This window comes from Aythya ferina (assembly GCF_964211825.1).
Source record: "Aythya ferina genome assembly, chromosome: 5".
Lineage (NCBI taxonomy): Eukaryota > Metazoa > Chordata > Aves > Anseriformes > Anatidae > Aythya > Aythya ferina.
This window is the reverse complement of record NC_140301.1, coordinates 61,029,631-61,056,619: the sequence shown is the minus strand read 5'-3', so window position 1 is coordinate 61,056,619 and position 26,989 is coordinate 61,029,631. Positions and strand designations below refer to the sequence as shown.

At 46.1% G+C, this 26,989-nt stretch overlaps 1 protein-coding gene across 4 annotated transcripts in view; it reads left to right on the top strand.

Annotated features, from left to right (window-relative positions):
* The window catches only part of TMEM260 (transmembrane protein 260), a 29,197-nt gene extending 5,333 nt beyond the window's left edge, over positions 1-23,864 (top strand). For 2 of the 4 annotated variants that reach the window (XM_084521076.1, XM_084521078.1), the window contains 13 exons: positions 10,285-10,462; positions 12,411-12,524; positions 14,726-14,905; positions 16,952-16,992; positions 17,357-17,440; positions 17,819-17,936; positions 18,309-18,481; positions 19,473-19,644; positions 19,808-19,956; positions 20,903-21,079; positions 21,641-21,694; positions 22,100-22,190; positions 23,257-23,864. In XM_084521076.1, the coding sequence (XP_084377202.1) occupies positions 10,285-10,462; positions 12,411-12,524; positions 14,726-14,905; positions 16,952-16,992; positions 17,357-17,440; positions 17,819-17,936; positions 18,309-18,481; positions 19,473-19,644; positions 19,808-19,956; positions 20,903-21,079; positions 21,641-21,694; positions 22,100-22,190; positions 23,257-23,529 (1,804 nt within the window). In that variant the 3' untranslated portion in view covers positions 23,530-23,864. Of the gene's footprint in view, positions 1-10,020; positions 10,091-10,284; positions 10,463-12,410; positions 12,525-14,725; positions 14,906-16,951; positions 16,993-17,356; positions 17,441-17,818; positions 17,937-18,308; positions 18,482-19,472; positions 19,645-19,807; positions 19,957-20,902; positions 21,080-21,640; positions 21,695-22,099; positions 22,191-23,256 lie in introns of all 4 variants that reach the window. The other 2 variants (XM_084521077.1, XR_014693591.1) reach the window with 2 other exon arrangements.
* Positions 23,865-26,989: the final 3,125 nt, after the last annotated feature.

The window sequence follows — 26,989 nt, the reverse complement described above, 5'->3', positions numbered from 1 at the left end:
AATTTCTGATGTTCTCTGACGCAGGGAGGAGGGGGGGGACATAGGGCGCCTTTCCAGGCTGTTAGTGAAATGCGGAATTGTGTCGGGGGGCTGGGGATGCGGTCCTCAAGGACAATGTGGGGCGCTCTGCTGGCTCGGGGAAAAGCCCTTTTCATCCTCCCAGCCAGCAGAGCCCCCTCAGGGAAGCCCCTCCAGGCGGTGGGTGCAGCTAGAAATAAAATCAGGACTCAAGGGGGGGCAGATCCTGTGCAGCCTGAGGGCCTCGAGCCCCCTTAAACCCTCTGTGGGGTCTGTCCGTGTGCATCTTCCCCAGCTAAACGGGAGTTGCTCTTTGGGTCCCGTTGAGCACGCAGCAGCAGGTCTCGTGGACTGCTGCCTTGGAAGGGAACGACTTTACTTTTAGGGTCTGTGTGTAATTAAAGCAGCATCTTTTAATTCAACACCCCGTATTGCAAAGCGTATTTGGTGAGCTGGGCATCGTGGTGTGGTGCCGAGCCCAGTATCAGAGCACAGTCTGGTTATATTCCAAACTCCTGCACGGAGCTGCTAAATCTCTTGAATATTTTGAATTACTGGGTGGTGATTTTTTTTATTTTTCAATTACAGTTGTTCCCACTATGACAGTCACCGTGCCCTGCTTTTTAGGTTCGAGTCGCACACGACAGTTCCCTACGTGCCCCTTTTGTGCTGGGCAAGGATGTGATCCTTGCGTTAGAGGAACGGGAGCGCACTGGGGGAACGGCAAGCCAAGTTTGAGACTTTTCTTTACGCTTCTAGAGGTTTTAATTTTATTTATTTATTGTTTTTTAATTGGATTTGGAAGGTGTTCCTTCTGTCAAATATAAAACTTGCGTGGAAGACCAGCAATCCTGGGACTGGGAGGTGACAGAAGCTGTCAGGACTTGCAGAAAATTATTTGTAGGTGTAAGGCAGAGACTGGCAATCAATTATTCAGCCTCGCACCGATTGATTTTTGAAATAAATTGTAAGGTGTTGCAGGTCACTTTTATCTACAAATTACAACGTTATGGTTCTCCTGTTAAACACCTTAAAATTGATTAATGTAAGACACTCATTTGGCAAAAAAAAAAAGTTTCTTCTCTCTTGCCACTTGAAAAAAAATCTTCCTGAAAGCCGTTTGCTGGCACTGCCTGCTTGGAAGCCTTAAATATCTGAAGGCAGCCCGTTTTGTTTTTAACCAGGATTGCACGAACCCACAAAGGCTCTAAACCAGGCTATCAAATCCTGCCGCATTTGGGTGTTTTAATTAAAATTTAGCTGCCGGGGTGACCCCTGAAAGCCCTTCAGTAGCAGAGGAAAAAAAAAAAAAAAACGAGCGGCCGCTCCTTCTGCCGCGCGAGCGCTGGGGACGTTAATATGAAAATATGTAGATGTTAGGAGCACAAATAATTGATGAAGTACACATCCTTTGGGAGCAACACGGTTCAAGTGGCAAATCTCTCTCGTCAAACAATAGACACCCTTCAGAAGGGAGGAAGCCATCTCTATGGTAATGGGGCTCACAGTGCCCTATTGATTGAGTGGAAGAAGACATTATACAATGTCACTTGGGCTGTTACAATTTCATTTGTCGTCTGACCTGAACTTAACCTCTAAAACCTTTCTTTTCTGCCTGCAAACCCACCAGCCGGGCACGGGTGCTGTTTACCAGCGCGGTGGGGCGGGGAGGGGGATTTCTCCGCGTTTCCCAGCCTCTGCGTACAGTAAATCTCTTCCTTTTAGCCCCTTTATTTTTTGTGCCCGGCGTTTAAGTGCCGTTTCCCGACTTTAGTCGCCGGTGGGTCAGGACAGTTTATTTTCCCTCTTAGTTATTGCAATTTAGGGCAAGGCTGCGCGTGCGGGATTAGGACCGAACGGCGCTCGGCGCGTTTATCCCTTAACCAGCTCTCTCCTCGCCCAGGTACTCGGTGCTGGGATGCTCCGCGGGGTCGATAAGTAGCAGCCCTGGCTCCTGCTCCATTCGTTTTTAAGCACGGCTCGTGCTTCTCAAAGCAAAGTTGCATTGGACCGCCAAAAAAAAAAAAAAAAAAAGCCCCTTTTGTCAGTAATCCAGACTATCCCCGAACGAGCGCGTTGCTCCTTTTGAATTAGTTATCAAATATGGTTTTCCCCTCCGCGCGGTCTTAAGAAATCGCTTGTAATTATCGTAAAATGGCATTTACAAAGAGTTTGCTCAGGCTGCTTGTAACTGATGCAAATAATTCGTCTCCGCTTTGAAAGACGGGCGGGCGGCATTATGTTTGTAGGGCGCAGCGAGTGCGACTATATGATTGTTTCCTTAAACAAATATTTATTTGTTTTACTGTGGGAGGCAAAGCATAGCAAGTTTACAAAGTAAACCAATTATGTTCTTATAATATGATTGCCAAAGTGTAATTTTCTGCACAGATGATGCGTTCTTTGCATTCTCCGTTGCGGAGAGAAATAGTTTGCTTTTCCCTGCTTTACGTGCAGCTTTTCCACCTTCCACAGCTTGGCTGGTTTGCTCCACAGAACCATACGAAGCTAAATTATTGCAGGTGCAGTGATAGAGTAGGAGGTGGCATTTCCGAAGGACTTGTTGTAATTTTTTCCAGCTTTATTCTGAGTTGCATTTGGGATTTGAAAAGGAGAAAAATGCTGCGTGGAACGGAGCACCTCGCTTCTCTTCTCTTGCTGTCCTGGGTATCGTGTTAAATTTGGGACCTTTATTGCGTTAAATTTGGGACCTTTACGATACATATACAAAATAGAATATATCTAGCATATCACTGCCCCCCAAACCAGTCTGTAAGCAACAAGCTGGGGCTGTGGATGAGCCGTAGCCTGCTCTTCTCCCCCCCTAACACAGAGGAGCGGTGGGGATGTGTTTGGTGGAATGACAGCGGTGTTTTGGAAGCGGCACCTCGCCGTCCTGAGCCTCCTTGCTCTGGCATTGCTATTCCTGGAGCTCCCACGGGAAGGACTGGGTGTTTAGGAGGACGGAGCTCTTCCCAGAGGGAGCTCGTGGCTGAACGGAGGAAAAACCCCGCGTGGAAGTCACCAGCCACCCCGCAGCCAGCATTGTGCTCCCCTAAAACTGGTGCTGGAAAAAGTTTCCTGCTGCCCGGGGGGAACTCCTCGGCATCCTTGGGATCCACCGGGGTGCTGCACGGGTTGTCACCGGCGGCTCGACTCGCTCTCTGGGCAGGCTTTGGGGGATTGCAGGGGTGTCGGTGCCATTCCTCGGGCAGAGCGACCCCAGAGCATCCTCTGCAGGGACCCGGGCAGCTCGAAACGCCGCGGGAAGGGGATTACAGAGCAGGGCTGTGGGTGTTCATCGAGGGGGGAAAGCCTCGAGCGCGCTCCACTGCCCCCTTGGCCGTCGGCGAAGCGTGGGGAAATGGGAACTCAGGGCTTTGGGGAGCGAGGAATCTTCTTAAGGGGTGTATTTGGATTTTCCCGATTCCAGATTATTTTAGATTATTGCCATTGTAGCAAAACGCAGTTTTGAAAGGAGCTCTGCGCGCGTAACAAGTAGTTACCAAGTTTTAGGAGGGAGAGAAGAATGGAAGGTACCGCGGCGTTAATTTGCTTTTAGACCAATATCTAGCGTGACCCCTGGCTAATTGATCGTATGTTTTTCTCCTCTCGTAGCCCTAAGAAAACGGCGTGGAGTTCAGCCTGTTCGAAGCCATTAGCAAATCTGTTCATTTGCATTTTGCTCTAAAGTACGCACATTCGGCTGAAATAACCGCTTCGTTTTGAAGAGGGGGGGGGAGAAAAAGCAGGGCAAAAACTCTTTTTTTTTTTTTTTTTTTTTTTTTAAAGACTGAAGAGTCTTTTCTGACAGCTAGTCAGCGTTAGAATTAGTTCAAGGAAATGTTAATAATGCACTGCCTGGCTTAATCCCTTTGATATCACCAGGTATCCTCCTGTTCATGGGTTAATTGCTTTAAAAGCGGAGGCAATATTCCGAGCGGTGGGCCGCTTCACCTTTTCACAGCTGTTACCATTGAGTGACAACTAAATCCCATGTGTAAGATGAGGAAGAGCTCAATCTCCAATTGGGAGAAAATTTATGTAAACCGCAATCCCTTCAGAATGTGCGGAAGTCACAGACTTTCTTGATTTACTCTGCTTTTCCCAGAAAGCTCTATTGTTCACTTCCCTAAGTCCCATCAACCCTTTGTAGCGGAATATCACAGCGGCAGCAGATAGCTTGAAATATATAAATGCTATCATAGCTCTGATTAATAGCGGCGCTTATGAGTCAAGTCTGATAACAGAGCAGCTCTCCACTCAATTTCAGATACCGCTAATGGAATCTGTCTCCTGCAATTGTAATGTGAGAAGGCCTAATTTGCCATGGAGCTTGGAGCTGTCACCAGCCGGGGATTGCGGGGTCAGATGGGAGCTGCCAGGTTTGTGCCCCGCAGCTTGTATCTCGCGCTTTGAATAGCGCAGCCCCCTGCCTGCCAGGGAGCTGATAGCCCGCCGGGGGGTTTATGCCACCCCGCACAATAGCGGAGGGCTGCATGGGCTGACTTGGTAATTGTGAAGCCAGCTCCATTTTTTTTTTTTTTCTATTTTTTTCTTTTTTTTTTTTTTTTAATTTTTTTTTTTTTTTTTTTGCCGCAGCTACCGCGGCTGCATAATTTCTAATAAGGGGTTTTAACAAATGTCAGATTAGGAAAAGTTTCTGCAATTACAAAAAAAAACTTATAAAACATTTAAATTGCTAAAGCCGGTTCCTACTGAGAGGGTTTTTTTTTTCTTTTTCTTTTTTTATTCTTTTTGGCTGCTGGAAGCAGGCACCGTTTATTATGAGCACCCAGGATCAAGCCTACCTATTTTCTAAGGATTTCTGAGTTTGTGAGTCGAGCCTAACTCAAGTACCCTTTCTGGTAAAAAAAGAGATGGGGAGAGAAGTTTCCTCCTGGATTTGGTGGCTGGAAGCATGGTTGTTTGCAGCTTGCCTTGCTAGGAAGTGCTGAGCACTCAGCGGGGCATTTCCTAAATGCATTTATCTCGGTGTTTCCCTACAGAGCCACGGTGCTGGTGTCCTTGCCTCAAGCCCCCACTCCAGGAGGCCCTGTGCAATGGGGTGCCAGGAGGGACTGGGTCCCCATAGCCAAAATCCCCGCTGGATCAATGCTCCTTAGCCAATTCTGTTCGTCCCCTTTTTTTAATTTGTGGCTTTCTTGCCTGTTTGGGTGTTAATATCTTCTGACGGCCACAAAGACTCAAGCAGGATGGGCGAGCCACGCTGAGCTCCTCACAGCCTCCTCCTCCTCCAGTGCTGGGGATGAAGGCTGCAGGCATGGTTTAAGTGCTCGTGGAGCTCCCCAAGGTGCCCGAGGCAGCAGGAAAGCTGGGTCACTGCTCCCTGCTGTCTCCCACTGGCTCTTCGGTGCTGGGAGCAGGAGGAACCAGCTTTGGGCAATGAGTGCTTGTGGCTAAGAGGCAGTGAACCCATAGGGAATGGGGCTTGGGGGGTAATTATCATCTCTTTGGTCCTCAACTTGTGTTTGGTCTTGGTTTTCTTTTTAAAAAGTAGTTCTATTTCAGCACCAATGCACAGACACACTCAGGAGAAGTCAGGTGAAAGGTCTTCGAAGTCCCTTCTTTAATCTGCATCAAAAAAGTATTTTTTTTTTAATAAACCAAACAAGTGAAACCACTTAAAAAAAAATGAAATATTAAACCTGTAATGGTCTGGTCTATTATACCATGAAATAAACATATTCAAATGATATACCTTTGCTACAGCAGTGCAGAGGCAGAAGTTGCTGGTGATGCACCTGCAGCCTGTGCAAGTGCCACAGGAACACTAACAGTAAGGTCATCCACTGCAGGCACAGGGGGAAATGAAATGGAAAAAAAAATTAATTCATTGGAGCAGGTGTTTAAAAGCAGGAGAGTTGTTTCTTGAGTCACTAAATTTTTTATTTAAAAAAAAAAAAAAGATTTTGCTACCTCTAAAGTTTCAGAGGAAAAAGAAGGAAGAAATAATCAGCTTATTTTACTAGGTACAGATAGGTGTTTCCAGTGTTTAATGCATTAGCTTCAAAGATACAACAAGCTTTGGTTAGCTGGCTTTTCTTCTGTATGAACCCAGTACACTGAAGATTGCATTTTACTAAAACATTTCAGTTAGGCTTCAGTTCTCATCCTTCTATAGCTTTATCCAAATCATTTAATAACTTCCTGCAAATTATGAAATACAAAATGTCAGCTTTTATTTTCTAAATTAAAAAATAAAAATGCCGATCAAGTTGATCAGGTTGGTTAAATGCAGATGGATGTAACCCATGCTCTTGGCTAACAAAAAGTTTTATCAAAATTAGTACAGAGGCTAAATTTCGGATTGCATGTTGACATGTTTTAGTGTTTAGACACAAATCGGAAGCAAAAAAAAAATATTTAAATACCTTATTTGATTTTTCCTTGTTGATTTAACTCTTAACAACAAGCTGCAGCCTAAATACTGCCAACTACAGCAAGTTTGTGCTGCCCGTGCCCTTGGAGTTGAGGCCTGGGCACACGTTCTTTCACTCTGGTGCCTGAACAGGAAAACAAAATAATTTTTCTCGTCTTTTCCTTTTATGTTTAGGGATGTCATGGGAAAATACTTCCCACAAAGGGCTGTGTGACCTCTTCTTGGCTGACTGTTCTTGTCCCTCGTGAGTGCATTATAAGATGATGGGAGTTTCTGCCCATGTTCACAGGATTATAGTTAGTTGACTGATAGGAAGGGACCTTCCTCCTGCTTGTATAATTTTATTTTATTTTATTTTTTTGTTTTTTTTTGAAGTGCTTCATGTGCTTCGTGCATGCCTTGCCCCAAACTGATCAGAAATGCAAGTCCCTTGGCTTCTCCTCCAAGTAAGATGAAGGAGGCCAGAAGGCAGGTTGTGTTAAAGCTCTCTGCTTCACTTCTTATCAAAGCGGGCCTGACGATGTTAGCTGTAACATCCTTAGGAGAAATGATGGAGGCTTTCCCCCTGTTGCGTTGGCTGCAAACCTTTTCTTTCATGATCCAGTTTCCGTGTGCTGAGGCTGTTCTGAAGGCAGGGTGGTGCTGCCTCAGTGCTTTCCTCTTGGGGACCCAGCCTTCTTCTGCCTAGCCCAAGTGCAGCCTCCTTCCAGCTGGATAGAGCCTTAGAATGGGGTTGTGCCCATGTTTTTCTCCTGTTCCTTGTTCCACAACCTACTCTCTTAACCAGTAAAATGTGCCTGTCTCCAAAGGAGTCATTGCCTGCTGGCTCCCTGATGTCCTTGATCCCTCTGTTTTTACCAACACTGTCACCAACAGCTTCTTCCGTGGCAGATTGCAGGGAAGCCTTCTGCTTTGCAAACACTTTCATCCTCTCAGTTTCATGCTTCTCGACTTATGGTCCAGTCCCTGCCCCTTTTCTTTCAGTTCTTCCCTTCTCTATTACATTCCCATCTTTGGGCCTCTTCCATTCCATTTCGTGTCTTTCTGCCTTACATGACTTAGCATCCACCAGTGTCTCCTCCACTCTGGAGATGTTTTTTGCTCTGCAGTGGGCCTGTGTTGTCTCTGTCTGAGCTGATTGTCACCTCCTTGGACAACTTTTTGAGGGCTCTCTTGGCTCTACAACAAGAGAGGGGCAGCACAGTGCCACACCGTGCTGGAGGAATCCAAGGGGCTACCAGGAGGTGGTTGTAATGGTGTGGGGAGGTCCAATTTTGGTCACGTTAGCCCAGCCTCAAGGCAGACCTGACTTAATTCAGACCCAGCATCGTGTATCAGAGTTGTGTGGGATTCATTTCTGCCGGTGCTGCTGCGTACTGTGAGCTGCTGCTTTGAGTAGACCTGTATGAGGTGTTATTTTCTGCTGGTCGGGCCTTCATCCTTGTCTGGGGTTACCTGGTCTTATCAATCCCATTTCTCTGAATCAGCAGAGTTGTAAGTGCGTCATTGCCATCTGGAAAAAACTTTAGTTCTCCAGCCTGCGTTTGCCAAACTGCATTTCTGAGCTGCTGTTGTGATGATCTCAAAGAATTCAGCCTGTTCCTATTATTATTTTTTTTAAAGCACCTGCTATACTCGTAGGAGCTCAGTGCTCCATGCACACAACATGCTTTCACACGGGAGGCTTAGCAGGCTGGCTTTCCCGAGGGTTTCCCAGGCAGTGCCAGCTCTTTTTAAGAAAAGACCTGTGGATGTGTCCAGTGCTGGATCCCGACCCTGTGCAGCTCGGCGGCTGGACGGGGAGCAGAGCTGCCCCCTGCCCACACAGCCGGGATAAGTCTTTAAGTTTGGGGTTGAGTAGCTTTTGCTTAATCCTCATTTCCTAAAACTTGAAGCGCAGGTTTGAGACTTTTTATCGAGAGGGCAGGCGCTCCTTAAGCTCATTTGAACTCTGGTAAGGCGCTCGAGTCTTTTCTGGGAAAGACAAGAAGACTTGGTAAACGATCAGGAGTTGTGCCTAGTAAGCTGCTTTTCATCCCAAGGAGTTTGGGGAAGTTGTTTTACCTTTTCTGCTTTATTTCGCTGCAAGAATTTCAGAGGGATTTACAAATTTTATTTCTTTCTGAGTAAAACTCAGTGCTGTTTAAAGGAGAAGGAAGACCTGTTGTGTTTCCCACCTCTCCTGGAGGAGATGGAGATGCTGAGCTGGCTTGGTAACAAAGCCAACGGAGCAGCATCGGTGCTCGTGAACACCTTCTCTATGAGGTTGTGTGACTTTGGGATACTGCTGGTAGAAAACCTGTAATAATTAACACCTTTAATCACCTGCGAGTTTGCTGAAGATTTTAAGCAATGCCAAAAACACTTTTATAGGGATTTCTGTATCACAGTACGTGGCTTTTATTTTGCTGAGTGCCTCGTGTAGTGAGCGACAGGTCTTCTCTTGGAGATTTTTGTGCTCAATGCCTAGACCTCTGTTGACGAAGCTCAAGCACTGGAAGAGTCCACCATGGTGGTGAGGCATTAGGGAGCACCCGGGAGATGTGGTGGGGCATGGGGTTCATCAGTAGTCACTTTAATTTGCAATTAATTCTGCAGTTAATGGAGCAGCAGGGTGGCTTTCCCCAGGCCACTTGGGGTGTCCGATGTCAGGAGGAGGAATGGAGATCTGGTCATCCCACGCCATTATTTCCGTCCAGTCCTTCCCATCAACTCTGCCTCCCACTTTTAATGGGTTAAAATGTCCAATTCTAGCTGCACAGGTCCTCCTGTGACATCTACAGAAATGTGCTGGCTTTTCAGTGTACTGAGAGAGCTTAGGTTGTTTCAGGAAAGCGGGAAGAAAAGTGTAACCAAGGAGAGGAGCCCTTGCTCAAGAGTGCTGTGCCAGCACCTCCCTCATCTGTGTGACGTGGCTGTAGGTGTTGTTGACTTGTTCTCCATTTATCTCAGTTGTGTCCCATGAGGAACCCCATAAACAAGTCCTGTGTGGGCACCCAAGTGACTGGTTGTGGTGCCCTGCGTGGTGTTCTTCAGGGCGACATCCCACGGGGGAGACCTCCCAAACTACCACGCTTCAAAAAAAAAAAAAAAAAAAAAACAAACAAAAGCAGAGCCAGAGCTGCCCTTAACACATCCAGAAGGGCAGAGCTATTATGGCAGAGCAGGTGCAATGGGTTTCCTGGGCTAAATCCCACCTTGTGGGCTCCCTGCCGATTTGGGAAGGTGGCTGCGTTGGGTGCCGTAGCCCATCCAGCTGGGGACAGCCCTCGTTTTCCCCTCTCCCGGGCTCTGGTGGGCATCTCTCCATCCCGGGGCTGGGGGCACTGCAATCCTCACCCACCCCTGAGACACTCAAACGTTCCCCCCAGGAAAGCTCTGCTAATGCTGTCCGTCGTGAATAGCTCTAATCCACTCTTTATGCAGGGGCTCGATGAATTTAAGGCTGCACCGCTGCTCGCGTGTCCTCCAGCGGAGAGCATCCCGTTAGAGGCATGACTCTCTGGCTCGGCGTACTGTGACCCGCTGTGTCATTGCTCATCAAGGTTTCTGAACCGAATTGAATACTCTTTAAGTTTTTTTTTTTTGTGGTGTTTCAGGAGAAAAAGGCAGCCTGGCTCGCCAGCCGGTTGGTATTCAGCGCCTTGCGAATACACGGGACGGCTTGAGGTGCGCCCTCCCTAATTGCAATTCTCTGCAAGGAAATTATTAGGAGGATATTAACCATATAATGTTTTGGGAGGATGCTGGGTAGCAGTCAAAATTTCTGCTGCTACAGTATGTTTAAAAAAAAAAAAAAAAAAAGGACAATAAAGTAGGCTTTTTTGTTGGAAAAGAAGATTTCATGTTATCTGTGTTTGCAGGCTTTCTGGCTCATATGCTGGAGGAATCCTTGCTGCGGGGGTGTTTTCATTTTCTCGTCTAACATGGCAGTGGTCCATCACGGCGGAGGTTTTTAGCTTAAACAATCTGTTTGTGGGGCTGCTTATGGCTCTTACCGTGCATTTTGAGGAGGCATCCACTGCAAAAGAGAGATCAAAGGTAAAACATCTCAAGGAAAGTGAATAGTTCTTTTTTTTTTTTTTTTCAATTAGTCATCACGTGTCTGTTTAATTTCCTGTTCATTTAGTATTGATTTAGTTTCCTTTACGTAGGAAAGGCCAGATTTGGGGACTGGGTTCAGCACCTGTGCTTGGTGGTGTTGATCCCTGACCTGCCTGGACTCAGAAGTGCCAAAATTTAAGGATCTGTGTGCGTTCCTTAAGGGTTGAGGTGGGATGTGCTGGATCTGCTTTGGCTTTTTGTTGTTTTACAAACACGGGATAGAAGAGGAAAAAGCAAAATCATTCTCATCTAAACGTTTCAGTGCAAAGTTTAATTTTCTGCATCAAAGACTCAAACCAGGCTGTGGGTGTTCGAGGGTTTGTTGTCAGAACTGTGATGTTCCCAAGGGCAAATAGATGCATCATACAGCAAAATTCATCAACTCAGAAACCCAGGTTTCTAATGAAACATGGAAACGACCAAATTTTCAATCAGTTCTGTGCAGCTCAATGTATATTCTCCTGAAATTAAATGTGTCCCTAAAATAATGCCACTATTAAATACAGAGACATTGAATTTCATGCCGTGTTCTCTACTTTGTAAACGGACTCGGCAGTCAAAAGGTGTTCTTGCTCACCGGCCTTGTTCTTTCTACTTTTATTTGCCTGAACACCTGATCTCCTCTCTTCTTACAGACTTGCCTGCTGTGACTCCTCTACGTTGTGTGAATAAAAGGATTTTTGTCAGGCTAGCCTGGAATTTCAGGAGCACACAGTGGTAGTTTACTCAGCTTGGCAAATTCTCAAATAACATGTTTTATCACTGGCTTATGGAGGCCTTGTTTCATCATCGGGCTTTTGTATTTTCTGGTCACTTCTGCCCCAAGACACTGGGCTCCACAAAGATGGAGTTGGGGCATTTTCCGACCGGCTCCTGTGGTTGCTGTGCTCAATTTCCATTTGGATTTTCAGGTGAGGTTTTCAGGAGCAGTCAGTGAGCTTGCTTCCATGCTCTGGGTGGCCAGCATCACACGCCTCAAAGAGGCCAGACTACAAACAGCGAGTTGGCGACACTTTTTGTAAGTCTGACTTTGTCTTTCAGACATTTTCAGGAGCTTGCTTGGTTCACCAATGTACTTGAAAAATTATTCAGGTGGTCCTGAGTCCTGCAGGGCAGCTCTGAAGCCCACAAAGTTTTTCTGAAGTTCTGGCAGGTGTTCCTGGGACAAAGCAGCATCCAGTGTTGAACGCGGATTAAAAACTACATTATGATCCCATTGCCATGCCAAGGCAAGTGTTTGCACCTCACACACTTCATTGTCACCAGTGACTGAAATTAGCAGGGGCAATGCTCTGGTGACTGATGGGCGGTTAGCTCCTGTCCAACGATATCTGTGGGACCCTGGTGGCTTTTTGCCCGTTGAGGAGTGTGGACAGAGTGTGGCCCTAGGGTGTGACATGGACCAAGTGGCTAGTGATGGAGAAAGAGGAGAAAGATTGAGCATGAAAAATGCCCTGCACTATGCTGCAGAGTCTGGATATGTTACCTTTTTTTTATCAGAAAACTCTTTCAGAGATGCTCAGAAAGGATCTCAGACCACTGAGTGATGCTGCATTCAATTCCCTTGGCTTAGCAAGTTTGTGTAGCTCTGACTTTAGCCCACTGTGCCTGCAAGAGAGTCAAAAATCATTCCTGATTAATTATTCCAAATATTCCAAATATTCCAAAAATAATGTCTCTGTACATAAAAGTGGCATTATTTTTTTTTGTGGCATAAAAATAATCTGAAGTAACCTGTGTTGTCTGTGTTACAATCGACCAGTGCTCACTGATGTGCTTTGCCTTCTCTAAGCGTGCTGTGGGCTGCGCTGAAGCTGCTTTGGCATCTGGGTGTTTTTGCAGGTGATAAAGAGTAACTGTGAGGTTTTGTTTTTCTCCCTTTCAGATCTCTAGACTCGGTGCCTTTTGCTGCGGGCTCAGCCTGTGCAACCAGCACACGATAGTGCTCTATGTGGCTTGTATCGTGCCCTGGGTTCTCTCCCGGCTGCTCAGGAAGACGGTACGTATTTTGCTGACCCATGCCTCTGTTTTAGCTTGTTTTAAGGCCGTTAATAATTCTTCTTTTCCAACCATTTGTTTATATGTTGATGTACGAACCGTGTTAGTAGGAATTCTGTCCAAACTCATCAGTCAACCACCTGAATTTACAGCCCATCGCAGTGTAGGGGCTTTGATCACACCAGCGACCTGCCCGTGGCTCCTGGCACAGGAGCTCAGCGCCCCGGCTGCTTGTAAGTGCCCAGTACACAGCCACAAGGCCAATACTCTGAGCTAAAACTCCTCGGTGTGCAGGAGCTAAGTGTGTTCAGTGCAGGTACCTACCTGTTGGTGGGACGCCACGGGCGTGAGCAGCCTCTCCTGGCTGATGGCACTGCCTTTTGCATGGCTGGGGATGAGTTTTCGTGTGTTGATTCCCTGGTGGGACCACAAAACCCACTTCTGCTTGTTGCACATCATCTCATGATTGGTGTCAATAGTTGAAGACGTAGCCACAGTAGGTAGCATGGCAGGAAGGGTGCTGCAGGTGCTGATCTCTAGGAGGACTCCCCTTCAGCACCTCCCTGGGACTTACAAGGCTTGTTGGCCTCCAGCTCTAATGCTGCCAGGACTTGTGAGTCCTACAAGAGGTCATCTTTTGGGGAGAGCACCTGGCTTCTGCCAGCTGGAACAAAGACCAAAGCAAGGCTGACCTTCAGCGAAACTACAAGCACCGGAGCTGGTCGAATATCACAATCACAGAATGGTTGAGGTTGGAAGGGAGAGCTGGAGGTCATCTGATCCAATCTTCCACCTAGAAATATGTCCCTTTCATCTAGTAGAGATCCCTTCTCAGGGTGTCCCTCACTTTACACCTCCTTATTAAGCTTGTTAATTGTATAAGAAGGTGAGAAGATGTCTTGGCACATCTGGCTCAGGAAGGTGATGTGCATTCATCTGGATGAAGCTCCCGGTGATGTCCAGGTGCCCTGCAATGCTTTTGTCACCTGTAGGTGGTCTTCTGCAAGTGGCTGTGTTGGGCTGGATGCTGACGTGTTGCAGAAACCCTGCTTTGCTCTGAAAAGGGCTGCACATCTTGGATGGGATGCACAGCTCAGAGCTGAGCCCAGAGTGAAACCCATCAGCTGCAATAGGGGCAGCTCAGACAAGCTTGGTCCAAGAGGTCAGCATCTCCAGCAAAAGCCTTCCTGACCTCATATTTCCCTTAACAAAATGATGGAAGTGCATTTGTGATCTTTAAACAGAGCTTTTTTCACAACCAGGGAGGCCTGGAGAGACATCTGTGATTTCCAGCAGGGAGAATGCTGTGCCAATATGGCATCACTGGGAAACACCTTACCTAGACACCAGCCCAGTAGACCCTGCTGCAGACCACCACCTAAAAAGAGGTTAATCGATCAAAAATGGTGGCTTTCAGTGAAACCAACAAAAAAGAGCCAGGCTTCTAAAGGAATTTTTGACCGGCGACATTACCGAGCTACTTTCTCTGCTCTGTAGGTCGTCGCTCTGAATGGGCTCTCTTCCACATCACCCCAAATTCTGAAGGGAGTGCTTTGATTGGCAGGATGGTGCCTGATGAGAAAGCAAGCGTGCAATATTCCGGGGTGGGATTTTCCAAAGCACTTAAAGGAGTTAGGCACACAAGTCCCTTTGAAAGTCTTGTCTTCCTGACCCCTTAGGCAGTCTTGAAAATCCCACCCCAAAAGTTGGCCTATCCAATTTAGCCAGCGTAATCACGATAAACTAAATGGCAAAACCGACTCCTGATGATGGTGGTGATGCGTGTAGTTGTACTAGAGCAGCATTTTTTTTATTTTTTTTTTTGCCAGATGGAATACCAGCCAACTCTTAATCGCTGCAAAGTGGGTTATCTCAGCCTTGCAGTGCTTCAGCCATCTATGCATGTCATGCCATGATTTAAATGTGAAAGATGCAATGAGTATGATACTCATGAGTCCTAGCTAATATTATTTGCTTCACTTAAATTTCACCCTGCCATGCAAAGGAGATCAGTTTGATGCAGTTTCCTAGTAATCCACAAAATCGTAAGGTTTAACATAGCATTTTGTAGGGACTTACTATAAATTGAGAGATCAGCTCTGTGTAAATATATTTGATGTTTTTTCTTTATCTGTTCTTGAAGTTCCAGCACGATTAAACTAAAATAAACATTGTTATGCAATATGACATATTTTGGTGCAGGAATTGTCCCTAGGCCATTTGCTGAAGTTGGGTTTATGCTTCTTGGCTGGTTTGCTGCCTTATCTCTATCTGCCGGCTTCGTCCTACCTCAATCGAGCCCGTTGGACATGGGGAGACCAGACGACTTTTCAAGGATTTTTGACCCACTTTCTCAGGGAGGAATATGGGACGTTCAGTCTGGTAAATACGGGTCATTTTCTAAATGTCTTTCTTTTGAGATACGCAGTAGCAGGAGCTTTCTGTTCATGACATTAAATAGTTTGGCTAAGAAATGGAAAGTGATTTATTTTTTAAATGTTTATTTCTGATTTTGACCTTTTGATCTGTCAGTTTCTGGGCATGGATCAGATGGCTGATGTCTTAGTGGTGTGAGCTGTATTATTTACTGGACGCTGTACAGATGTCTTGTATTTTAAAAATCCCAAAGAGAAAGCCTTGCTAGAGGGAAATGGTGACATCAGTTTTGTGTTTTCCTTGTTGTAAGACAAATAATTGTCTTCTGTTGATTATTTTATTTTAAATAGCTATTTAAAGACAATGCAAGCAGTTTTCATTGCTTCACCTTTAAAAGAGATTCCTCTAACTTACTTCCTAGTAATATTTTATCGAAATATTTTATTGACATTGAATATTTTATCAAAATGAGTGGTAGGTTTGGGGGATCTCAGAACCCTCTGCTCCGGATTATTCTGCCTGCTTTGTGCTCTTGCAAAGGGAGGGAGGTGTGATGTGATTCTGTAGGGTGTAGGGTTTGCATCTCTCTCCTCCAGCCCTAAATTAGATGTTTGGCTCTAGCCACCCAAAGAAAGCAATGCCCAGCACCCCTTCTTTCCATCCTGCTTCAGAGATTTCGGTGCGGAGGGCTGGGAGAAGAGAAAGAGGTCTGATTTATGTATCTTGTCACTCCTTGGGGTCCTCAGCATCCTCAGAAATGAAGTCCTGTGCCTGCAGCAGCTGCCTCCAGCTGGTGACACACCATGAGCACCCCATTGCCATTCCAAGGAACGCTCCTACAGCCATCCCTGAGAGCCGTGTGGCTGTAGCATGCGAGGCAAAAGATTTGATAAATCCAAATCAAATCCTTCCAAAACTCCTCCAAAGGTAACATCCACCCTCTGAAGGGCTTCGGAGACTTCCCCTGTTGTCCTGTTCCCAGCTGTCTCCCGAGAATTAGGTTCTGCTGGGCATGCAAATCCCTTAACTCCTGTCTCCATCAGATGTGATGAATTCAAGTTGATGTTCAGGCGGCTTAGGGCTGGACCGCGTGTAATCCTGCCCCGTAAATCACATTTACGATGAACTGGTCTGAAGCTGGAGCAGTAAATGCAGCAAAATCCAAGCGTTTGGTCCCGATGCCAGCTGGGCTAATGCCAGAGCCCTGCCTGGATGGACAGACAGGTCCTAGGGAGGGGCCTTGCTTTGTTTTAGGGGCACGCAGGGTCAAAAAAAAACAGGGTGGCTGTGCTGGGGAGAGAGCATTTCCCTGCAGAGATCACAGCAGCAGGTGTGATGCCTGCTGGGGGTAGTGGGCTTGCACCCTGCTGGGGTTTTTGGGGCCAAACCACAGAAACCTCCCCCTCTAAGCTGAGGATCAGAAATGTCATCTCTGGCAAGGAAACCATCGTGGCTGCCATCAGCATCCAGCAAGGTGAGGCTTTGCAGGAGACAGAAAGCCAGGACATGGGAAGCAGGAGGTGGTTGGTGGTGCACCACAGCCTGGGAGCTGGCTCTCCATCTTCTGACACTTCAATTAAAAAATAAATAAATAAATTCATGTGACTATTCAATTTTTATTGAGATTAAATATTCCTTCCAGACCTGCTGGATCCACTTTCCCTTATATCTGGTAGTCACCACTTCTCCAGCAAGCACCTAGGAAGGAGTTCCTCATCTCCACCACGCACCACTTGTTTCCCAGGCTTGTGCCATGGAGTGCAGGTCTCTGCAATGAAAAAAAAAATCTCATATATCTCTACAGATCTGTGAGTGCAGAGGAGCCATGAGCAAGGCTGGTAAGCAAGCAGGAATTGAGGCCCATGTGCTTTTCTCTTAGTTTAAGCAATTCCTGTTCCCTGTGCCCACTCTGTGGCACCACCTGAAGGGGTTTTGGAGGAGCCCTGTATGCTGGAGGCTCTGCAAACTGAAAATGAAAAGCCTTTTCCTTGCCCCAGTGACACATTAGTCAGCGTGTGGGCTTCTCATGGGTTCTCTTTCTTTTTAATCCAGGCCAAGTCGGAGACTGGATCCAGTATGAGAGAGATGCTGGTGTGAGTAAAACCCCGAGTGTGCCTTGCAGTGGGGAGAAACCTGTCACCACCGCTGTGCTCTCAGCCCAGGTGGCTCCTCTCCTGCCTGTCCTCTCCTTCCAAAGCTGGGGCTGTGCATGTCCAGCACCAGGACAGTGCATGTCTGTCTGTCCTCCTATTGAGGGAACAGTGCTCGATCCCCTCCCCAGCAATTTTTTTCATCCAAAATCCTGGCGTATAAACCCAGCTTGTTCCCATTCCTGGTAGATTTAATCCCAGCAGCACAGGGATGCGTTACGCTGTCCTTCTGCCCTGCTCCTTGCTACTCTCAGAGTGTTGGCAGCGATTTCGGGGTGATGCAGACGTGCACTTCATTTCTCCACAGCTCCCAGCTGGTGCAGATGAGGTCGGAGCTCTCCCTCCCTGTCCTCGCCCTGGCACTCGTGGCCTGTCTCAGCGCAGCGCTGCCGTAAGTTGGAGGGGACTCTTTGCTCTGAGCCACTTTTCTTACTGGCTGGGTGTGAGCTTTGGCTGCTTTCTCTGCCTTGTGGCGTGTGGAGCTTCCCAGTGCAGAAATTCCAGCAGTTGTCCTGTTCTGGTTATTGATAAAGAGCAAAATAGCCCTGCACCTGGTTACGCTGAGACTTTGTAGACCACAGGCTTAAAAAGCTTGCAACCCAGATGGTTGTGTGCTTTGGAAAGGTTTCATAAATTGCAAAGGTAAAGACCCAGCAGCTGCTTGAATTAAATTCATTTAAGCATGCAGAGAGACAGTTACCTTCAAGTGCCTACAACTTTTTTCCTACTTTTTGATCACGCCACTAGAGCACTGTATTATTTTTCATAGGAGAAGGCAACAGAAGTCCTCCGTGATCTGGCTCTTCGCTGGAATGCTGTGTGTTTATTCTCTCTTCTTTGCCTGGAGAGCAAATTTGGATGTTACAAAGCCTCTGTTTCTGGGCGTGGTAAGTTTCACTCTGAAAATCGCTCTGGGGTGTTAAATTTTGGAAGAAGCCTCCTTCAGGCTTTGTCGGCTGCTGTTGCATCCCCGGCTAATCAGTAACAGGTGGTTGTCTTGGAGCTGCACAGGGTGCGAGCATGCAGCTACATTTTCTGTTTCCTTATAGCTGAGGAAACAGAGATGTGGTCTCTGGGAATTTAGAGGGATGATTTGTATGTAAAAGGAAGGAAAGAAATAAAACAACAACAAAAAAAAAACTCTGTGTATCTCTGTCTGCTCTTAAACTGTGAGCTTCTCAGCCCAAAGACCATCCTACCCTGAAAACCTGGACCTGCATCCCGTGGCAGGAGGTACATGCCCTGCGTTTGTGCCCTAGGTGGAGCGTTTCTGGATGCAGAGCAATGCTGTCGTAGCTGTGCTGGCGGGGCTGGGGCTGCCCGTCCTCGTGTCCCTCGCCGGTGCCGTGCTGGAGGGTGGCCGGGCGCTGCCGTGGCTGGAGTGGCTTTCTGCTGTGGCTCTCGTTGGTGCTCAAATTTGGGCAAATTACAGGTAAGGAGTCCCCAGGGCTGTGGGATGCTGTGTGGTTGGGTGCTGCTGGAACCTGCACGAGTCCAGGTGCCCATCAAAGCAGGTCATGGACTTGGGGCGTGGAGTCTGCCCCAGTCCCTTGTCTGAACACCCTCAGAACCACCAAGCACCAACCTCAGGCTGTAAGTCAGGGCTGAAGGAAGAAAATGATGTAGATACCTAAGCTTGGTATGGAAGAAACCCCTGAATCTCTGCCTTATTGCCCAATGCTTACAGAGTTGATTTACCCCGTGCAGTCACCTTCTCATTCCCTTGCAGATTTCCTTCTACCCAGAACTTTTTTTTACTTTTTTTTTCCTCTTTGAGTTAGATCTGTATTGTAGGGCTTCCTAATTCCATAACCACACTGAAGGCTCTGCTGTGGTCTGGGTACAAACCAGAATAGTAGTAGGGGTGCTCAGGTAGAGGCTGATGAGCTGGTGAAGAGTACAGTGCACGGGCAGGAGAGCGTCCTGCTCTTGAGTGTACATGCTGGTGTGCATGCACATGATGGAGTACCAAAAAGGATCTCATCTCAAGTAATGTAAATCTCCTTCTACCTGGTGCTACAAGAACATGGCTACTTATTGCTTAATTAACAGCAATAAAAGGGTGAGGAGGATTTCTAATATTTAGAGCCATTGTTGTAGTGGCAATTCTAGCTCCAACTAGTAAGTCTTTAGGTTTAGCCCAGGAAAAAGTCAGAATGAAGGTGAATGCATGCAATGATAGTGTATTTTGGCAAAAATGTCATGACATGCCTCTGGTGATGGTGTCTGAGGCACTGTAGTCTTAAATGCTTCATTTTTATATCTTTATTTTTTTCTGTAAATGGAGATGATGATGTTCAGCAGGATCTGACCACATGAAGGGCTTCACCTGTGGATGCCAAATGCATAAAGTTATTCTGAAGATGGGCAAAGCCAAGCAGATGCCTAGTTCTAACATGCTCTTTCTCATCTGTTCTCTTAAGCACCTGTGATCAGAGCACCAATTATATTGTTGACAAGTTTGCGAGAAACCTGCTGTCCTCTATGCCGATGGGTGCAGTGGTCTTGCTCAGAGGAGATTTACCCGGGAATGCCCTTCGTTACCTTCATTATTGCGAAGGAGTGAGGCCAGATGTCACCTTAGTGGACCAGGAGGTACGTTCAGAAACTGATATTGAAAGCCATTGCTGAAATGGGAGGTGACCCTTACTATATAAATAGAGTTATTGCTCATGCAGAAACCATTTCTACAGCTGCTGGGTGTAAAATGGATGAAAACTGCTTCTTGTTCTAACTGTGGTAATGTTTTTGGTGATAGATGATGACTTATGAATGGTATTTACCCAAGCTGGCAAAGCATTTACCCGGTGTCTCTTTTCCTGGGAACCGGTGGAATCCTGTGGAAGGAGTGTTACCCGATGGGACACGAACTTTTAATCTCCATCGTTTCCTCAAAGTAAATAAACAGTAAGCATTTCTTTCGTATGTAACAGCTTTCCTAAAATCTTCAACCCTTTTTTCTTGAAATTGTTTATGGAACAGCCTGGTACTGCATCCTAAAGACCAATTTTCTCTGCTGACTTCCTCCCTGGTGGTGAGATTATTTTTACAATTAAAGCAAGTATCTCTGCAGAAGTAACTCCATCCAGATATAACATTCAATATTGTTGAACAATACTATATCTTGTTGAGCAAGATAAAATATTCTTGTTGTATTGAGGTAGGTTTAGATTTTAGGAAGGAAAAATAAGGTGATTGGCAGAGAATATTTACAATGTTTGTTTTGATTTCACTGACAATTTATCACAAAAAAAAAAAAAGAAGCATTCCTATATACTCAAAATGATGATAGTTGGAGAGCAAATGACTGCAGCTTCTCCTTGGTGAGCGTTGTGGCCAAGTGATTAGCATAGAATGAATGTATTCCACGAATAATCATCGTATAAAAATAGCTTAGTAAGAGTGGAGAAAGGATTAGATACTCACATGAATAAGAATAGCATCTGCATTTAGACTAGCTGGGTTGAGCCTTGCGAGTGTGGGTAGGCAGAAGAGCACGGGCAAGTGCCATCAGGAAGAAATGGGCTTCTCCTCCTGCTTCTGGCACGTGTGTGAGGTCCAGCAGAGGGGAGAGAGGACATCTCCCTTGGGGTATGTCCTGTGCTGGCTGCACAGATGTGCAATACTGGATGGGGTCCTTATTTGCAGCGTGGGATCTGTTTTGCAGCTGGACCTGGAGACGTGCACCTTCTGACGTGAGATGGTTTGGGTGGGTGTCTGTGCCCCAGAAAATGTGTGGCTTAAGTCCTGCCCGTTGCACTGATGTGGGGTGGGTGGCTTGCTTGAGCATGCGGGGTTGCCCAAGGTCTGTGGCGTGGCTTCACAATTCCCCTCTGTGTGTTTTTTTTGGCAGTAAGGAAGTGTTTGTCTGCATAGGTCTTCATGAAGGGGACTCCACCTGGAGAAGGAGTTACTCTCTTTGGCCGTGGGGTACTTGTGAAAAGTTGGTTCCTTCTGATGCTGTCTTTGACCCAGGAGAGTGGATTCGTCTCACAAGGAATCTCTATAACTGGACTGAAGACTATGGGAGGTAAGAGGCAGAGGACCCTGTACCTTCCTGCTCGTTATTCTTCTGCCAGCAGTGTAACCACATCAGTGTTAGAGAAACTAAACATGAACCGTAATCATAATGTTTTGTGTTTTGGAACATAAAATAAATCTGCTTGTGATATTTTTGCTAGAGTTAGAATAAAGAGGACATTTCTAGTGAATTATAAGGTCCAATCCTTATTTAAAGCTCAATTGGGAGCCAAAAAACATTGAGAACGTGGGACATCTAAAGCTTTAAATGTCATGGACTGAGCTGTGATGGATGGTAAAAACCATCTCTCACTTCGTGCCTAGCTGGGATGCTGTCAAACAACCAATGTAAGCACCAGAGGCTCTCCCGGTGCAGAGAGAGGAATAAAGTTTTATGAATGACTGAGGATCAGCTCAGTTCTCTGCTGTCACAGAGCCATAGACTTCACGAGAAGTTTTCTTCTGCCTGGGAGGTCTGTAGCTGCTTGGGTTGTAAGGACTGATTGTGTGATGGGCTAAACACAGTGACGTGGATCTGATGGCTGGATTTTATTTTAATTTTCAATTTTAGTTTCAAGCCCTCTTCCTGGGAAGCTGTCGCCAACGAGGAGATGTGGCAAGCCAGGTGATGCTCCTTTGCTCCCCTCCAACAGCCTGTGGGCAATGCCAGCTCCTTGGCGTGGAAACACACCAAAGTGGGCAGCTTGATGGTGCATGGCCTTACATGGATCTAAACGAGCAAAGCTTCAGGAGGAAAAGATGGGCCAAATGAGATGAAGGGTGTATTGCCTCTGGCAAGCAATGGTTTTGTTCACCTGAAGGCTCTGCTCAAAGTATCTTGGAGGAACAGAGGTAGTTCACACACACCGTGGAAAGAAATTGCAGTGGTGTTACTGATTTGAAAAAAGCTTGTGTGCTGTCCCGTACAATTAAAGGGCTTTATGGACGCATTGAAGATGTGTGTAATCATGAGATGTGAGCTGGTTATGTTAAGCAGTTTGTATAATGGACCTTTTTCTTGTTCTCCTAGGATGAAAACAGCTTTCTTTATATTTGACCTTGCAGAAACTGCCAGTGTGACTGCAGAAATGAAATCACAGCTTTACACGTTGGCATACACTGTAAGTCATGTATTTTGCTACGAATGCTTCCTGCAGTCTTCATCCTTTTTTATTGTTTTTAATTTCTTGACTACATGGGAATATCATGGTGTATCTGTAGAGGTGGGTTGTCCTGTAATCTGCATTCTCTCTCATCCATCCAAACCAGGAGCGTAGCAGATTCAAAGAGATTTGTTCAGGGATATTATCCGTTCCTGCTTGCCCTCTCGGTCAGGGAAGATGCCAAAAGCTAACCAGTTGACACCCTCCTTTTGCTATAATTATGTTGTCTGTGCTGGGCTCCAAACCCATGCCAAGAGATTGCCTGTCCTGAAGTCCCCTCTATGCACTTGTCCTCTCTGTCATTACACAGTCATGCATCTGAGCCAGCAAGTGTAAAATCCGACAGTCTTCTCACTGCAAATTAATTCTGCTGCATTTCACAGCAAAGAATGGCATACGTAAGCTGGTGGAGGTATCTCTATAAATATTGTACTGCCAGAGATGCCAGCAGATGCACAAAACAATCAGTGTGTGTCAGCAGAGAGGAGGAGTGTTTTATACCCCAGCAAACAGCCTACAAATAGTTTCCTTTAAACGTTTGCCTCTTATGTTGTGATTTTTGCTGTTCTGTTCTGCAGTGTTGTCAGCATTGTGCCTGATGTTGAGCTTGTGAATATTGCCACTCAAAAGACTGCTCAAGTCCCGTTGAAGATGTCCTTATTTCTTGAAATATTGAGTAAATGTTTTTTTCCAGAGGCAGCAGTGAAATCTTTTTCCCCAGCCCAGTGTAACCCTTCTCCTGGGGAAGGGCATAATGTGCCCGGGGGTTATTTCGGTCATCTGTAATGTTTCTAAACATACAGCTGCTCCACAAAAGGAACTGATTCAGCTCCCAGTTGGATTTTGGATTCATTCTGTCACACATCACACAGCAAACACAGAGTGAGGTTTCAGAAATCCTCTGACTCTGGGCGTAGACATCTAAATAGCATCTGTTCCTTTATGGACAGTTTTGAAGCACTGTTAAAAGCTGTTGGTCCCCTTTGTTTGATTAATTTGCCCTTTTTTTTCCTCCCTGTAACAGTCATACAAAGAAATTGTCAACTCTCATCCAAATCATCCGGTGAACTGGCACAAAAACTACGCGATAGCCTGCGAGAGGATGTTGCGTCTCCACCAGGTGGACGTGGATCCCGAGGTGCTGCTCTCTGAAACTGTTAAACATTTCCTCCTGTACACCGAGAGAGCAGAAGATGATCCCCAGCGGCAGGATATCCTGCAGGCTGTGAAACACCTGAAGAAGGAGCTGCAGGGGCTGAGGAAAATGAAAGCTGATCTGAAGAGGCGAGCTGGATAGCGCCTCCTCCCCCCCTCCTTGCGCCTTCTGAAGCACCGAGATGTTTGAAGTTAGGAGCAAAAATTTGAGTTGGGCATCGACAACTTATAAAAGGCAGCAGAAAGAGCGGTAAAGAGGACATCAAGCAGGCTTGCCACCGCAGGAACGTACTGTTATTTGTTCTTTGATGGCCGTTGCCAAATGAACAGTTTGTATTGTTTTCTATGGGGAAGAAAGCTCATCACTAAATAAAATGCTGGCTTTCAAAGGAGAGTTTCCTTCTAAAGGAAACCCCTACTACTATGGAGAGCTTTTAATTTTGTTTATGAATACAGCATCCTTTATAGATGCAAGAAGTGTTTTTAGCTTTTTAATGTTTCTTCAATCATTGAGCAAAGAGGCTTGTACAGACATTTTTCTTTAGTCTGTGCATTTTTATGGTCATGAGGCAGTGCAGTTAGGTAGGTTTCCATCAGGAGAAGTGTGTGGCCTTTGTGGGGGTGTGACCAGGTGCTGTTTCAGATATGCTCCATGCCCTGGCTGTGCCTCTACCATGGGGTGCTGCAGACATGACCCACTGGGGACACACACAGCAGCTGGCATGGGATGGTGAGTGAAACAAATCCAGTTCTTCCTGCCTGGCTTTGCAGGGAGGGTTATTTTCATTACATTGGGGTTTTATGCTGTGTTAGACTTCATTGCACAAGTTTTCCTATAGCAGGTGATCTGTGTTTTCCTTTACAGACCACTGTGACTGTAGGCAGCACCATGGCATCTCCTAAAGACACCTTGGTGTTGACATCCCTCCTGCTTTTCAACATACCCCAAATGCCAAATAACCGAGATACCAAGAGCTCAGCTACTTATTTACCCCAAAATGACATAAAATAGTTTGTCTTTCAAAATGGAGATGATTCTTTAAAAGGCTTAAAAAAGACACCAAGCTCTGGTGGAAATGGGCGTTTGTCAAAATTTTTGTACTTTGCTTTGCCATTGTCTGAAATCTCAGTGCAGTGGTGTTAGGGGAGAGCAATTGCTGACAGTCCAGGACTGCATTTGGGTTAGGAAACTTTTCGGAGAAGGAGGGACTTCCATAAGGATCACGTCATCAAGCAGGATGTGCAAGCAAGATGTGTGTGGGAGCGAGAGGTGCTGCACGGGGATGCTCTGTTGCAGGACTCAGTTTCTACTTTTGAGTGCTGTGTTTGTGCTCTCTGCCGTGCGTGCGTGTAGGTGCAGATTTAGGCTCATGCGGTTACTAATCCTAATAGATCCCTTTAAGAGTAGATGACTTTTTTTGTTGTCCCTCTACCTCATTGTAGGAAAACTTGAGCACTTTTCATTGAGTGCTGTATGTATAAAAAACAAGCTGCTGTCTAGGATTCTTGTATTTTTCTTCATTTTTCTCCCTTTCATTCTGATTTATTTTCACAGGGTGATTTCCATAGCAGTTCTCCCCTGTTCTCCTATAAACAATTCCTGTCCAAACAGTGGATGAGAAATGAGCAATAAAAAAAAAAAATAAAACTCTGGGTTGCAAAGCCACAAAGCAGAGGGGAGAGTGAAGAAGAGCGGCGCAGGGCTGTCATTTTAACTCTTTGTGTTGCAATTGACTACATTTCAGGTCGACTGTGCCTCACTTAAATCTCTTCCTTTTTGTCAATTCCTGCAGAAGTGTTTGTACAGAGGGAGAGAACATCATACATTCCTCCATGCAGCTTTCTCAGGGCTGGCTTTCTTCTCACTTCTCAAAATCAGCCCTTCAGTCTAGCAGAAAAGCATTAGGAATCCAATTTTTGAATGCTTTTGTTACCTGCATTATTGAAAATCCTTTCAAGCAAATATATTGAGCCAAGGGTTTTCTTTATCTTGATTAGATGCCCCTCCTCAGCTGCATAGTCTTGAAATAATTGGAAGCTTTTGTGGATTCCACTATCTGCTCGGGAGAAAAGAGGGGCTCTACAAAGGTATCTAAGCCTGCAGTCTGCTTCAAGTAACGTATCGTGGCACATTGTAATAAGCAGCGACGCAAACTGCGAGCAGAACTTTCCCACTAGCAAATGCCTTCCCAGGTATGAACAGCAGTAGGAACAGGATGTTTTTTTAAGGAACAAGACCAGAAACGCTTGCGACTGTGCCATTCATCAGCACTGTGTCTGTATGAGTTGTGTGCACATGCAACACGGGTGTCTGTGCTGGGTGTTCAGCTCGGAGGTATCACCGATGGTCGACTGCAAAGGTGAAAATGTTTGACAGAAGTTAGAAAATTCCTCCTGTGAATCTGTTTAGGTTAGATTTGCCTGTGCTCTTAGATGAACCAATTGCATGCATGTTTTTAAGCCTATTCGCTACAAGGCAGTGCTGAGGGATGCTGGCAGAAGTTTAATTTTTATCAGCTCCTCTTAGGTGGCACCCCTAAGTTTATCAAACAAGCAAAGCTGATTTGCTCTTCGTTAGTCTCAGTTGCATGAATTGGTTGCCAAGTAAACAGGATTTTGCATTTTCCTAATTACTTTCATATTTGTGTTTTACCTCTATTTGTTCTCTCGCAGAACTGGTCCTAATAATTAGTCAGACTCCTGCTGCCTAGACCTTAAAAAAAAAAATAAAGGGGGGGGGGAGGAGGGAGACTTCAGAGGTTTTTTCCTCCCTTATAAATTCATTTTTGTTACAAGCATCTTTTATACATATTACTAAAGGGAGTGCACTAAGAAATGCAAATAATAGTTCTTTATTTTATTATGACAGTTAATTAATAGCAACCTGTTTTAATGAATAAAGTCACTCAGAGTCCTTCAGCACTTCCTAAGTAGAGGCCAGAATCTGTAGGGATTCTTTTTTCCCCCCCATTGTATAGCTCCTAGACTCGGCGCACTATATAGGGCCTGTATAGAAATGCTCGCTAATGAAGAGGGAGGGCGAGGAACTTGTCTGCATTCAAAGATCACTGGTGAGTCATTCAGCGAGAAAAGGCCCCTTGCTAGGAATAGTCACAGTTCCGCGGCATTGTGCTAGCAAAAGGGTTTGATCAAAGGTCTCCTGCGGAGCTTGCATGGTTTCCTTTCATACGACGACCATAATTAAAACCACTAATTCTCTTTTAAAATGCTGCAGGATGCCATGTAGGCATCTGTCTGGAGTGTCCTTTGTGCTGTCGGGAGCTGTTAAGGACCAGCGCCGAGGGCTTTTCAGCGACATGCCAGTCAGGAAGGTGATTCGACATAAGGGTGCCTCTGAAGGCTTGACAGGGCCTTGACTACACAATCCGAGCTGAATTTGCCCCTTGTCAGCTGCCAGTAAATAAATCTCAAAGGGGGAAAAGCTGAAGTTTCATTACCTGATCCCCGGGGCTTTGTTGGTTTTGGCATCGCCCAGGGGGAAGCCCTCGCCCCGTGGGGCTGGGGGGCTGGAGGTGGCCATTGGCCGCGTTGGGCGCGGGGCCGTTTGAAGACCATCAATACTTGTAACAGTTCAGCTGTTG